General features: G+C 27.5%; 2 protein-coding genes across 3 annotated transcripts in view; both read right to left on the bottom strand.

Annotated features, from left to right (window-relative positions):
• LOC119681224 (facilitated trehalose transporter Tret1-2 homolog) overlaps nt 1-4,874 on the bottom strand; it is a 13,668-nt gene extending 8,794 nt beyond the window's left edge. The window contains exon 1 of the mRNA XM_038094348.1: nt 4,737-4,874. The gene's annotated coding sequence lies outside the window, so the exon portion shown is untranslated. The remainder of the gene's footprint in view (nt 1-4,736) is intronic.
• A 2,279-nt stretch (nt 4,875-7,153) lies between these two features.
• Nucleotides 7,154-14,206, bottom strand: part of LOC119678393 (facilitated trehalose transporter Tret1-like) — a 20,448-nt gene continuing 13,395 nt past the window's right edge. The window contains exons 2-6 of one of the 2 annotated variants that reach the window (XM_038090197.1): nt 9,650-9,905; nt 8,790-8,981; nt 8,423-8,731; nt 7,635-8,361; nt 7,154-7,281 (exon numbers count right to left, since the gene is read on the bottom strand). In XM_038090197.1, the coding sequence (XP_037946125.1) occupies nt 7,281; nt 7,635-8,361; nt 8,423-8,731; nt 8,790-8,981; nt 9,650-9,884 (1,464 nt within the window). In that variant the 5' untranslated portion in view covers nt 9,885-9,905 and the 3' untranslated portion in view covers nt 7,154-7,280. Of the gene's footprint in view, nt 7,282-7,495; nt 8,362-8,422; nt 8,732-8,789; nt 8,982-9,649; nt 9,906-14,206 lie in introns of those variants that run through there. The other variant, XM_038090196.1, reaches the window with a different exon arrangement.

Here is a 14,206-nt window from a genome sequence, read left to right as displayed (position 1 = left end):
TTATAGGCGCTTTCCGGTATGGCTTTGAGTTCCCTCTGCGAATTCTGTTTTACGTCTTCTATGGATTCAAAACGCGTTCCTCTGAGTGGTAATTTGAGGTTGGGAAACAGGAAAAAGTCACACGGTGCAAGATCAGGTGAATACGGTGGCTGTTCGATGGTATTTATTGAATGTTTGGCCTTAAAATCGTTGATAATGTTGAACAAATTGAGGTGAATCGGAACAAGCCGGGCGTTGACACGTCGCATACACAAATTGTCCACCAAAATCAAACGAGCCATCTCACGACCGATGCCTAGCTCTCGTGCTATCTCTCTAACACTCACATGAGGATTTTTGAACACGATTTCCTTTGCCTTTTCAATGTTTTCGTCGGTGGTAGAGGTCGAAGGTCGTCCAGAACGCGGCATGTCTTCGACGGTCGTACGACAGTCCTGAAAGGCTTTGTACCACTCATAAACTTGAGTTTTCGATAAAACTGATTCCCCATAAGCCTTTTGTAGCATTCGCAACGATTCTGCACACGAAATTTCGTTCGAAACACAAAATTTGATGCAAACTCTTTGTTCAATATTTTTTTCCATTGTTTTTTTCGCAACGCACTACTGAGGTGAACTGGTTTCAACAGCTGCCGTAAACGAACTGTCTGACAGATCGCGCTCATTTTTGGCATAGTAATTAAGGACAGTGCTGCCAAACTACATAAACTTAAAATATCGAAAAATATACAGCGCGCGAATTTTAAATGAGAATTTCCGAAAACTTTTCGGTCACAATGTATGTTCGCACATTTTTCTGTAGTTTTTGTTAATTTGCTGTGTTCATAATAGAATAAAATCATAAACTACCCGTTGAATAATTGAATTAATTAATAATATTTAGATTAGTTAAAACTTCAACTATATCAAAACAAATATCATAAAAAGTATGAATAAAAAAAATAATTTTTTTACTGTAAGCTTAATTTAAAACTTTATAAAAACTTAATTTTATTATTAATATTTTATTTGACCGGTTTGTTATAAGTGTTCTTAAGTCTTATCTATACTAATCTACTCTTTTTGTTGGAAATAACATAAAAATTTAACAAATACATATACTTTATATTTATAAACAATTCTATCACGGGAATATTACTGGTTATATACATTTTTAATTGTTTGGTACTTTTCACACTAATAATTTGGTTTCAAATTTATTTATATCTAAAACATGCACCTATATAATAACAAAACAGGTTCTATTTTTACCAAATTATTTTATCTATTTATTATAAATAAATTTATTATTTTATAGAAAATTATCACTTATAGTATATAATAATGAATTTAAAAAACATTAATACTTGGCATAGCTATAAAAGAAAATTAAAATAATTTGGTTGTAATTAAATAATTAGAAAAAGTCATTACAAAACCTGTATATCAGTTTTCAAATAACACATTAGAAACACTCAATATACAACTTTATGAACTTAAGATTATCACACCATATAATCGTTTAAATATTGAACATTTTCAGGGAACACGTCAATAGAGATAAAGTATTATTAGCGAAAACTCTTATAACTTTTAATAATAGAACTTTTTTTTTAATCAAATTGAAAGAGATAACATAAGAAATGCATTTTTAAAAAAATTGTGCCTTAGATAAGACATAAATACTTAACAAAGACTTGGCACACAATTTCATTATTCAAAAAATTGCAAAAATAAAGTTTATACTTAAAAAAAATAATTAAGTCACACATGACAATAATTTCGTTAAAACAACACAATTGCAAAAAAATTATATATATATTGCAATATATCTTCTAACAAAATAAAATCAGTTTTGGAACATAATCAGGAAACATAATGAACATATGTTGTGGAGCAATATTCTCTTCGATGAACTTGAGTTCACGTAAATGAAATATAAAAGCGAAAAACAGTCGACTGAATTTTTCGTATGCGGTAGTGAAATAATTTTTGTGAATATAGTTAGTAATAAATCACTACATATCTTTGGACAATGCCTAGCTTTACACATTACAGAAAAAATGCCACCAACATAACTTGATCCACTAATCAGACAATTATATCGATCTAGAAAAGAATATTCTTCAGAAAATGTGCTATAGAAGGGATAATATACAGTAATCCAACAAAATATGCAGTACCACAGATAGTTAATGCCCGAATCTGTTTAATTATAATAAAAATATATACAATATATCAAATGAGCTAATAAGAGCCCCTATGTTCTTCTGGGAGCTGAGAATAAGAGAGAAAGAGAGAGAAATAAGCTTCTATCGAAATTATTAATATAAGTCTATACTTAAACTTAAATGTATTTAATACATCTATTAAATTCTTTAATCTGATGAAGTTATTATATTTTTGGACCGAAATAATTGTTAATAATAAAATATTATGTCACTATATTAGTACACTACTATTAAAACATATTTTCGGTTTCTTGTTTCAAACACATGTTTTTGTGACGAAAACACTTTTTAAAACAAATTTTGACAATTATTGAGATAATGTCATGACTAGTGAAATAAAAAAATTACATTTTTTATTCAAGGCCCACATTAACTTTTGATTATATGTTGAGTGTTTGGATTTAAATATTTTAAAAAAAATTTTTAAATTAAATTTCTCTTAAAATTCGAATTGACTGTTTGAAACTTAAAAACTTTAATTTTAAATTGTTGTTGAAAATAAATGATATCAGACAATTTTAACTGCAACGAATAATGAAGAATACTATTCTTCTTACATACAGTAATTATAAGCGAAAACAATTTTGGTGAAAAATAGACTAATTCTTGTAATGGGTGGACGAGACGATAAGAAAGGTTATTACAAGGTTTTAGGGATTACAAGGTCCTTTTTAAGCTACCATAGTGGTCTGACAATAGAACTTCATTAAATGTATACTGTATTTAAATATTAAAATTAAAAAACGTGAAACTTAAAGCTTCTATATAAGCTGCTACTACACTGGTCTGACGATACGAATAGATATGAATTTCCACCGCCAAAATCTATAACGACTGAAATATAAATATACAACTTAAATATAAAAAACTAAGTAATATGTTATATATCATAATGATAACGTTAGACTACACATAAGTTCATGGCACTGCAGTAATTAAATTAAATTAGCTGAAAAGTTTTGATACATCTACCGTAGATTCAGTACATATTACCAACAGAAGATTACTATTTGCTTGGATCTCTGCAAGATACTCTTGCTGTCGTAATATTGACTTATGTTAGTTATATTGGCAAATATTTACAAAAAATGTATAATAATATATATTGTAACTTATAACAAAAATACGATAAATTTCAATGTAAATATATCTTATCTAAAACAGCATTAGAGATTGTGCAAAGTATATGAAAACTATTTAAACTAGTAACAATCTTAGACGAAATACTCGTAAAGTCATTAAGATAGCCTTAAAAACTTTATAGCATGTAAACTTGATTGCTTTAAACCAAATTATTGTTATGTGCATTGAATATATTTCGATAGTCATCGGAACGAAAGGTATTTTTATACTATGCTTTCTAACTAAATATGATAAATTGTCTAAAGTTCGAAGTACAAAAAAAGAAATGGTCGTTTACATCACGCATTTTAAAATGACAGACTGCAAGTCAGACTGATTGAATCGATCGTCGGATATATTGGTTTATTTTTTATTGTCAAAAAAAAATGTAAAACAAAATTTTAATTTCAAATATTCAATTATGCATGTATTGGTGTAGTTATAATAATTATTTTAATTAGTGTTGATTTATTATCAAAATAATTCATATCAGCGTATTTTGTAAGTGTTATTAAGTTCTTTATATTATAATTTTATATTTTTTTTAAGTGAACTTCAAATATTCTCACTCAATCTATGTCTGTTTTAGAATTAATATTATCAACAATATTTTCATATTTTAATAAAATTAGAAATTCACATAAATATATGCAGATAATGAACTGTTTGAATATTTGATGACCACGCGGCACTGATTTTAATAAATCCAGCACTTCACACATTATGCAAGAAGGGAATGAAATTAAATATTTTCACACTCACATAAAATTTTAAAATTCTTAAAATCTATTAGCTTTATCTATTTTTATTTTAATATTTTGTTAAATAATTAAAATTAAAATTTTTATTTTATACTTGATTAGCAACTAAAGTGCTAATATTGTATTATTGCTTAAATCTTTAATTCAAAATTGAATTAAAAAAAAATATATTTTATTATTTTCTGGATAACATATATTAAATATTAAGTAGCAGTTGCAATATGTAGTCCAGTTAGTTGCAGTAGTGATAACAATAATAAAAGATTTGTATGAGAATTAAACGTTTTATGTTAGATAAGATTTTTGTGCGACTTTTCTAACTCTTATCAATCAAAATTAATAAGCCATTATACAAATTTTATTATTTTTTATTATTTTAATTTCGCGACATAAATCAAAATTTATAATTTTAGATACACTCATATGACACAAACTTTTATACAGTTTTATAAAAGAATTATTTTTAAGCGGAATTAAAGATTTTTTTGTTAATTTAAAAAAAAAACTCGTAACGCAACTTCGTCATTTAGACAATATTATAACCAATAAAGGTATAAGACACAAAAAATTGAAGAAACACTTATTCCAAAAAAAAAAAACCGCAGCAAATGTTTGAAATACCATATATATACATATAAACGTACTTTGTATCTATTATAATCCAGTTTTTTAAACAAATTTTTTGATCGCCAACCGTTTAGTACGAAGCACAAAATCCAACTAAACTCAACTGCCAAGCAAACGCCGAAATTTGTTTTGGTTTTACGTATTCACAAATTACACACAGAAATCGAGAGATTAAGCGAAGCGATCGTTTCAGCGATTGTCTCCAGCTGTGACGCGATCTACACTTGATGAACGATAACGCACGTTTCCACCAGACATTCAGTTCATGTGACATTTGAAAATCCTTTCGAAGATATTCATTACTTACCAGCAATGCGTTTATTGGGAAAATGGAAAATACAAGAGCACTTAACAATATTAGATTGAAATTTTCTCTCATGAAGTTTTAGAACGAGTATTTTGAAATTTGATAAGAATCCATGCACTACTTTTTATTACTTAAGTTTGTTTTCATTTGTAACTACCATTTACTAACACAGTTTATTTTAAACTAATCAAAAATTTATTGAATATTTAAAATTATGTCATATGCCTATTAAATATCTCCAACCTTCGCAACAATAGTGCTGATAATTATTGAAAAGAAAAAATTAAAAACATATAAAAAGTGGAAATAACGTATCGTAAAAAAAATTAATGCAAAGATATATTTTACATACATAAGATCTTAAAATACATATACATATTAAGTATAAATATCTCAGTGTAGAAAAAAGTGCGTTTCACTGTTACTATATTATCTATAATAACTCTGAGATTTATTAAAATAATTACTAGATTATAATTTTGTTATTGTTGTTTATATTATGAAACTAACTCTTCAATTGAAGTCTCACATATTACAGATTTTTACTTTATTTAATATTTATTTAAATCAAAGTAATTGTTAACTTAGTACCAAGTTGGAAATTAATAGGGGTATTCACTCTCTCTTGTAAACTCATTGCAAGGAGCACGAAATGCAAGAATGCTATACAAAAACTGCGAGAACACCTCTGTTGCAGAATTGCATCATCAAAATGAATCAGCTGTTTTTGCAGCCGTATCAAATTGAGCAAAGAAAAATAAAAGTATAACAATGCCGCGAACAAGTGAAATACAAAAATGTATAGATTTTTTTATTGAAAATAGTGCTTTTAATATTCTGATTGAAGGTATTAACATGTTGTTAATGTAGTTTTCACTACTATATAGTTTCTATTTGTTAGATGATGCAAATTACTGGGAAGTGATGGAGCAATTAAATGAAGACCTTTTGTTTACTTTAGTAAACCATCACAGAAATCACCAACCCGTACCAAAATCTATTCAATGGAGATCTACCATTCTTCAAGAATTTGATGAAGGCCGTTTTTGTCAGATGCTTAGAGTAAATTGGAACGTATTTTCCTTAATAGTCTCACTAATAAACTATTAAGGATTGCTATTGTTTTATATCGTTTGGGTTCATCAGGCGAAAATGCGGCTATTCGTAAAGTCGCTACATTATTTGTTGTTGGAGATATATGTAATAATAATATAATATAAAAATAATTGTTATAATAAAAATATAACTAATTCTTAATTTATTATTGTTATTTGTTATATTTTTTATCGAGGGGGGTAGTGGGGCTTTGCACAGCAGAACGCACGACTTTCGGTGCAGAGCTGGATGATGTGTTGTCTGCAGACGATTCAATAAAAAAAACTTCGTTGCCTAGCGCAGAACTAGTTGGTGGCTATGGCAATGTTTCCGTACAAAATTAGACATGCGTCCAAACACTTCATTCAATAGTTCAAAATGTGAACAAATTTTCGTAAGTTTCGCTGAAATTGATAAATAGATAAATTAATTCACAAATGTATATGTATATAATATTATATTTGTGAAAACTTAATTAATGGTCACATCGATTTAAATTATTGAACGAAACGCATGTATATAGCATAGCCATAGATTAACATATCTCGAAATTTTACTAACAGTCAATTCAAATTTAAAAATGAGAAGCAACAAATGACAAAACAGCTGATTTCCGCCATTTCTGGTTTGTTGCAAGCAAATATACATAGGTTTTAGTATTGGAAGATTGCACGCAATTGCACGAAATTTTGTGCGTGTATTTTGTTGTTGTTATTTGCATTCTCGTACAATCTGTGCATTTCGTGCACCTTGCAATGAGTTTGCAAGAGAGAGTGAATACCCCTAATATTTTATTCAGTAACAAAAACAAACACTGATGTACCAAATATAGTGTACTCTAAATGAACAGTACACTAAAAACAGTCTGAAACAAATCAAACAATTTTTAAAGTACTATTTCGAATATATCATCTAAAATTTTTAATGTTCGCGTTGTGTTCTCTTCACCCAAGCCTGAATAACAAAACCAGACCCATCCCTCACCATTTCTTAACTGTTGTTTTTGTCTCAAAGACAAAAATAAAACGCGACTTTACTCGATAATGATATTTATTTATTTAATATTTATTGAAATGTTGATATAATTTTCTTGCAAACCTTCCTCCATTTTTCAATTTGTCCGAATGTCACTAGTTTCTTATGTTTTATTAAACATAAATCTATAAAAATTAACACCATTAGTAAAATTCTATATATATGTACATATATATAAAAATGCATTTGATTAATTATAATACATTTTTTCTAAAAAAGTCTTATTTTAAAAAACTAACTATAAATATAGGAGTAATTTTTCATTTTGCACAGTTATTTGTCAAATACGCAAATTAAAACACTACTTTATAACTTAGTAATTACTAGTTATTAGCTTTAATAACTATGAAATCATAATCATTTCCATTTTTGAAATCTAGAGTTACCATATTAAGTATTTGACGCATAATGGCTTGTTTGCTTATTTAATAAAAACTTCGTGTATTTCTTTTGACACTGGTAAACATGATTTTCGTACCATTTACGGCGAAAATCTTCTTCAATTTCAAGCAATGTACGTCCTCGAGTCTCTGGCAAAAAGAGATATACAAATATTGTAGCTAAAAAGGCCATCACACCATAAACCACAAAACAATATTTATTGCCAATTGCTTCCTTCATAAATGGATAAGTTTTGATACAGACAAATGACAAAAATAAACCCACAGCTACGGTTATTCCAGAAGCAGGACCACGTACTTGTTGTGGAAATAGTTCTGAGATCATAAAAAATGGCAGTGTATATAAACCGAGTGTGCTAAGCATTATAAACCCTACAAGTGTTATGACAGGCAGAAGTGGCACCTTGTTTAACCACTCACACCAGCTTTGGGCAGCTAAAAGAAACATACAGCAACACATTCCTATTGCTGATATTATGCCAGAACGTCTTCGACCTAATTTTTCTAAAATTATTCCCATTGGTAAAATACTCAATACACGTGTAACTCCAATAAGTACAGCACATAAAACTGGATCTATTGTGACACCAGCTTCTGTTGAAATTTGAACTGCATAAACGATTATCACTAAAACACCAGTTGCCTGTTGGAAAGCTAGAAACGTTATTAGAATTAGTAAGGGTTTATACACCTCGGGTAATTTCAATGAACGGAAAAATGATGGATTTTGTCCTCCCACATCTAATTGTATTGAATTTTTTAAAATATTAAATTCTACTTCAACTTCTGTATTTGTAATTAAAGCTATAAATAATCAAATTTCATTAATATATGAGCTGTTTTGAAAGCAATTTGAATTATTTACCAGACTTTTCCAACCCTCTAAAATAATTCATGGATGCCTTTGCCTCTGCAATACGTCCTTTAGAAATCAACCAACTAGGAGTTTCTGGCATTGGTATAACACAGAGTAAAGAAACAATTTGATAACCACTACATATCAAAGCAATTAATTGCCAGTCATGACGTATGAAGAATCCTAATAAATAAATTAATGTAATACCAGAGGCTACAGCAATCGATGTGCCCAATATAAGCCGACCACGTATTTTGGGCATACTTATTTCTGCTGCATATACTCCTACCGGAGCACCAGACATACCATTTGATAAACCTTTAGTTAAAATCTGTTTTTATTAGTTTTTAATTTAATTTCATATATGTACAATTACCTATAACAAATCGTGACATCATTATCATCAAATAGGCAGTTTCAGTACTGAATTGTATGGATAACGCCATCAGCATCCATGCAGTAATAGCCAATACATTGAGTGAGTATAAAGTACGCTTTCGTCCAAATCTATCTAGCAGCAGTGCGCAAAGCAATCCACCCATGGGACTTGAGAGCAAGTTTAAGGAAGCTATAAATGAATATATTTACATTTTGCAGAAAAAATAAAATAAAAATATTTTAAAATGTTAAATAAATAAAGGTGCTGTCTTATACAAAAGATATTTGTTGAATATTTTACGACCACTTTTACAATGCCTACTCGTATGTTTTGTAATAAAGTCTTAACATAAATTTAATAATTCGCAATGTAATTAAAAATTTAATTTTAAATTACATGTATACCAGAAGACATTTAATTATTTATTTAATAATTCTCAAAGTAATTAAGCGTTTAATAGTAGGTTACACACATGACAAAATGCTTGTTGTATGGTAGAGTAATTTAATATTTTTGTAGTAGTGTTAGTAAACATTTACCATATATATTTCATAAATACATTATTTTTTTATTTTAATATTAATATATTATATTAAATCTGTTAATTTTACGCTAATCTTGCTACTCTGGCAAAATATTTAAAGTGTTATAAATTAATCTCGAGTGTTATACATTTCGCTCGAGATTTGCCAATTGAAAATAAAAATTGCACTAAAAGTAAATCTAAAGTTATTTTAATATTATGGACAAAACTTGAATTAAAAAACAAATGATTGAATTAATTAAACAGATATATTGACCATAATTTTGAAAATAAATTTGTTGCAATAGTTATTAGGTATGTTTTTGAAACTTACCGAACCATGAATCTTGTTGTATTGTTAAGTGTATGGCTTCTTTGGGGTCTGTAAATTGTCTTAATGTAACTGTGGGTAAACCTAAGGCTATACCAAACGAAAGTATGCCAACATTACCGAGTATAACCATAAGTTCTTGACGTCGCACCGCACATTTCTGTTCACCTAATGGTTTTTCTGCATTAGTTCGCATAGATTGGAACTCATTCGGTTCATTTTTATTTTGTTCTTTCATTATTTTTCCTATTCGCAAGTACTAAATTGAAATGAAATTAATAATGTAATAATATTTAAATTTAAATTGATTTTAAAATAATCGGTCATTTTAAAAATAAGTGAAAATTCTCTTTTGCAATTGTGATTAAAAAAACAACCGTACGCTATTATATCAAATTTTTAACTATTATTGTTTTGTCCAATTTCGTTCTTAAATTCTAAATCTTACATACCAAGCAGTTTGAAAATGTTATTCCTTAATTAACTTGGGCTTTTCGACACTATTTAAATAATTCGTGTATACCTTTTCTTTTGTTTACACATATATTATTTTAAACTGATCCTTTTGTGTGTGGAAATACCCGATTTAATGATCTGCTTATGTTATATATTACAAGAAAATGTATTGCTTCAATACCTGCGCAAATGATTTCAACTTGAATTTTGATAAAAATTATAAAATAATATATAAATAACCATGGTTTGGTATTTTAATAAATATGGCGAGGACCTTCATGTTCAATTGACCAAATTGTTTTTAATTTATAATATTAACTAATGAATTTATAAATCATCGAAAAAACTTTTAGAGGAAAAATTTTATTGTAATATATAATTTTGTTAATGTTATTATATATTAAATAATCAAAATTATAGTAATAACAGAATATTATCAACTTGATTATATCCATTGTATGGTAATTATTATACATCTATATAATTATTATATATCTCAAGTTCATGAGTTGTATTGATCATGAGTTCTAATGTTCTAATGTTTTAGAACTACATCGGGTATTAAATGTAGTTTATATGACATATCATTAGGATGTAACCATTTTCTCCGAAGGAATTGTTCTTCGATTATTAACTGTATAGTGTTAGAGCATATATTATAAAATCCAAATTATTGATTTATTTAACAAATGTTATCAATACACGGAACTGGGTTATTAGATAATTATGTATTCACTCATTTTAGAAAATATAAATTCTAGAAATTTATATAAAACTAATCTGCTGTTAGTCGCAATATATTATGTTTTTGTAACCAAGGTCTCAAAGGCATGGTTTGTGCTATCCGTAGACATGTAATGACTTACAAAACTTGATAGTTACACAGTTCCATGATCATTCAAGAGCATCAAATAATTGGAATCTTTTACATAACTATATAATTCTAGCAGTTGTCTTAAATTTAACTCGCAAAATATGATACAATCTGCAGCGGTTAAGTGTCAAGATACAGTGATATTGCATGAAATAAAAAGATAGGTAGAATAAGTAAGCGTACAATTAAATTCAATACTTAAACTGATCTGATGAAAAGCAGAATAAAGCATTAATTATTAGTTTAATTAATTAATGATTAACTGAATAGTTTCATTTAATTATAATTATTCATAGTATAATTCTCATAATTCTCATATTCATGGATTGTATTCCATTCCATTTCAATTAAATACGATTCCATAAATCGTATAGAAAATAAAAATAGAATTAAAGAAGATATTTGAACATGCAATAGTGTGCATGTGTTTACTGTTTAATGCAAGAGTAAGAAAACAGTCATTATCTATAAAGATAGTGAGTACTATCTTGTAGCACTTATTAATAATGTTACCACAATTAACTAATGCAACTCTAAACGTTAACTTAAACTCAATTCTAAAATAAGTGACTCTCTTAGAAATTCATAAATTAAATACTGTTTTGAAGATGTATGTAGATATAAAAGAAGTTTAGAAATAATTCTGAAATCAGGGGAAAACATTGATATGGAACTTCAGGAACTTCAGAATTTAATATTTTCTTAAACCAATTTTTTTAAATTACATTTAACAAAAAGTTGTATATTGTGAGAGAATGCAAGAGCACACGACCATGTAAGTAATCCTCTCTTTAAGTTAAATACTTCACATTTTGATAAGAGTTCATAAACATATTATTTTTTATTTTATTTTTTTTTTTACATTTGTAAATTAGTAATTTATTGATGCAGTAAAAATACTGCTCCAGATACAGTTAAGTATCTTCAACCTTCGTAACAACTTTGTTGATAATTATTGGAAAAAAAGTAGAGTAATAAAAGTAAAGTATTGTAAAAATCGTATATACTATTTACAAAAGAAATAATGTAATCAAAGTATAATCTTGTATATAATTTATTTAATCAATTGGACAATAAATTATGTAGCCGAGAAAAAAAAGGAAATGGATAAATAGTATAATTGATCCGTAAAAAATATTATTTTAAAAATTCATTAAAATTTTTCATTTTTTTCAAAAATATGAAATATGTTTTTAAAAAACAAATCTTTGAAATAAAATTTAAACAATAATCTAAAATATTTCTGATATTTATAACATAAAAAGGGTCGTAAATGTTTTAAACTAATATAACGCTTTAACAAATATTTTAATTTCACTTCTAGCCAATATCCTTTAATTTCACTCCAAATTTTCGCATAAAGTCGCAGTTCGATTTCAATTTGGCTTATCCATTTGTTCCGTGGACATCCGGATCTTCTGCTACCCTGAGAGTTGTATTCAAGACTTTTTAAGTGATATCTCCATTATCCGAGTTGTCACATTATCAGTTATTGAAAGTTGGTCATTTTCTAACCATAACATGGTGTTAAATATTATCTTAAATTAAAACACTGATATAATGAAGACTGTATTTAATAAAACCTTACGGAGAGTTGATTTCATTAATAAAATAACTATGTATGAAATAAATAATTCCTGGACTTAGTATCAAAAAATCGTCAGGATAGATATATTAGGATTCCTCCTGATGAAGTCAAAAGCTAATTTGCCGAAATGCTTATAGAAATATACTAAAATAAACGCCCGAAATAAAAGATGAATCCTAAAAAAACAAAAACGACTATACTTTAGAATCAATAACATTGAGCCACACAAAGAGAACAACAAAAAGTAACTTTTTTTAATTAGAAATAGTTTGAAGTCACTTTATAAAAAAACTCAAAAAATTACTTGTTAGTTTTTTATTTTTAGAATATTTTACAATTTATTTTTATTTTATAGAAAATAATTATATGAAGTAAATTAAAAAACTACGAAATGGGGTTTTTATTTGTTCTCAGAAAACCCTATTGTCAGTTATTAACTTTGATAACAAATTAAAATTTAATATTGTAACTTTTAATCACTATGATAATAACATTAAACTAGAATAAATATATTCATGAGTCAATAAATATGTAGTAATATTTTGAAAATAATTATAAACACGATTTCTAATTCACTTGATTAATTGGTAAGTGAAAGTATATCAGTTATTTATAATAATAGCAAACAAATGCCATCAATTATTTAATCAATCACTCTAAAAAAATGTTAACTTAAATTTAGAACAAAAACCAATGATGTAATATTTTCACACAACGCATATATCTTATAATCCATAATTCTTTTTTTTAAGCAAAAATTTCGAATTTTAATCAAATATTAAAAAAAAATATATGAGCTTTAATTTTATAAGCTTTTCCTCTGAAATTTATAGAAAGTCAAGTAAGTAAAATACATAAATACTATGATGTATTTCGTATCACAAATTTATCTTTGAATTAATACTATCAACCGTCTGCGTTCAGAAACTTCTGGATTTCATTGATAACAATTTTCACGACCTCTTCCAAAATGTTGAATAGCCAGAGCAGACTTGAATGTTGCGAGTAGGAGAGCTCAGGGAAAGCAGAAGGTAGAATATGTACAGTAAAAGTGAAGAATAACATCCTTTCCCTCTGGTTGGATGCTGCTGTAAAAGAAAAGGCTCAGTTAGACGGTAGGTAACTTCTAACGTTCAAAGCGAAATGCACAACCAACCAAACGAAATAAGCAAAGTTCATCTTTGTATTAAGTATTGTAAAGAAATTTCATTTTGGCGCACTGCTCTCCTACAGGTCAAAACCCAGTATTTACTACAGTTATATTGTTTCAAGTAGTTCAAGCAATCTCAAGTAAGTTAACTGCTCTGACGAAACCAGTGGAAACATACTAGTAGTCTCAAGATATCCTTTCCATTTCTATTCATCAGTAATAAATTTTGATTTCGATTGTAATGAGGCTAAAGTAACCAGCTTGTTTTGCAGAATTGTCCATCTACAATTCAATATTTGAATAAATTTGGCTTAAATGACTCTTTTGATAACATTTAGTGGTGTAAATATCTGTTATATAATACCTTCATATGTGGCAGATCCTTTCCTCTTGAATTCGTCTGCATTTTTGTTTTCCCCTATATTCTGGTTCCGGTAACATTATGACGTTTGCTTTAGTTGTTTCTGCTTTGCTTCACTCAGCAGGAGGTTA

The sequence above is a fragment of the Teleopsis dalmanni genome, chromosome 2 (assembly GCF_002237135.1).
Source record: "Teleopsis dalmanni isolate 2A chromosome 2, ASM223713v2, whole genome shotgun sequence".
In the NCBI taxonomy this organism is placed as follows: Eukaryota; Metazoa; Arthropoda; class Insecta; order Diptera; family Diopsidae; genus Teleopsis; species Teleopsis dalmanni.
Note: the sequence above shows the minus strand (reverse complement) of the source record. Positions and strands in the feature narration are given on the sequence as shown.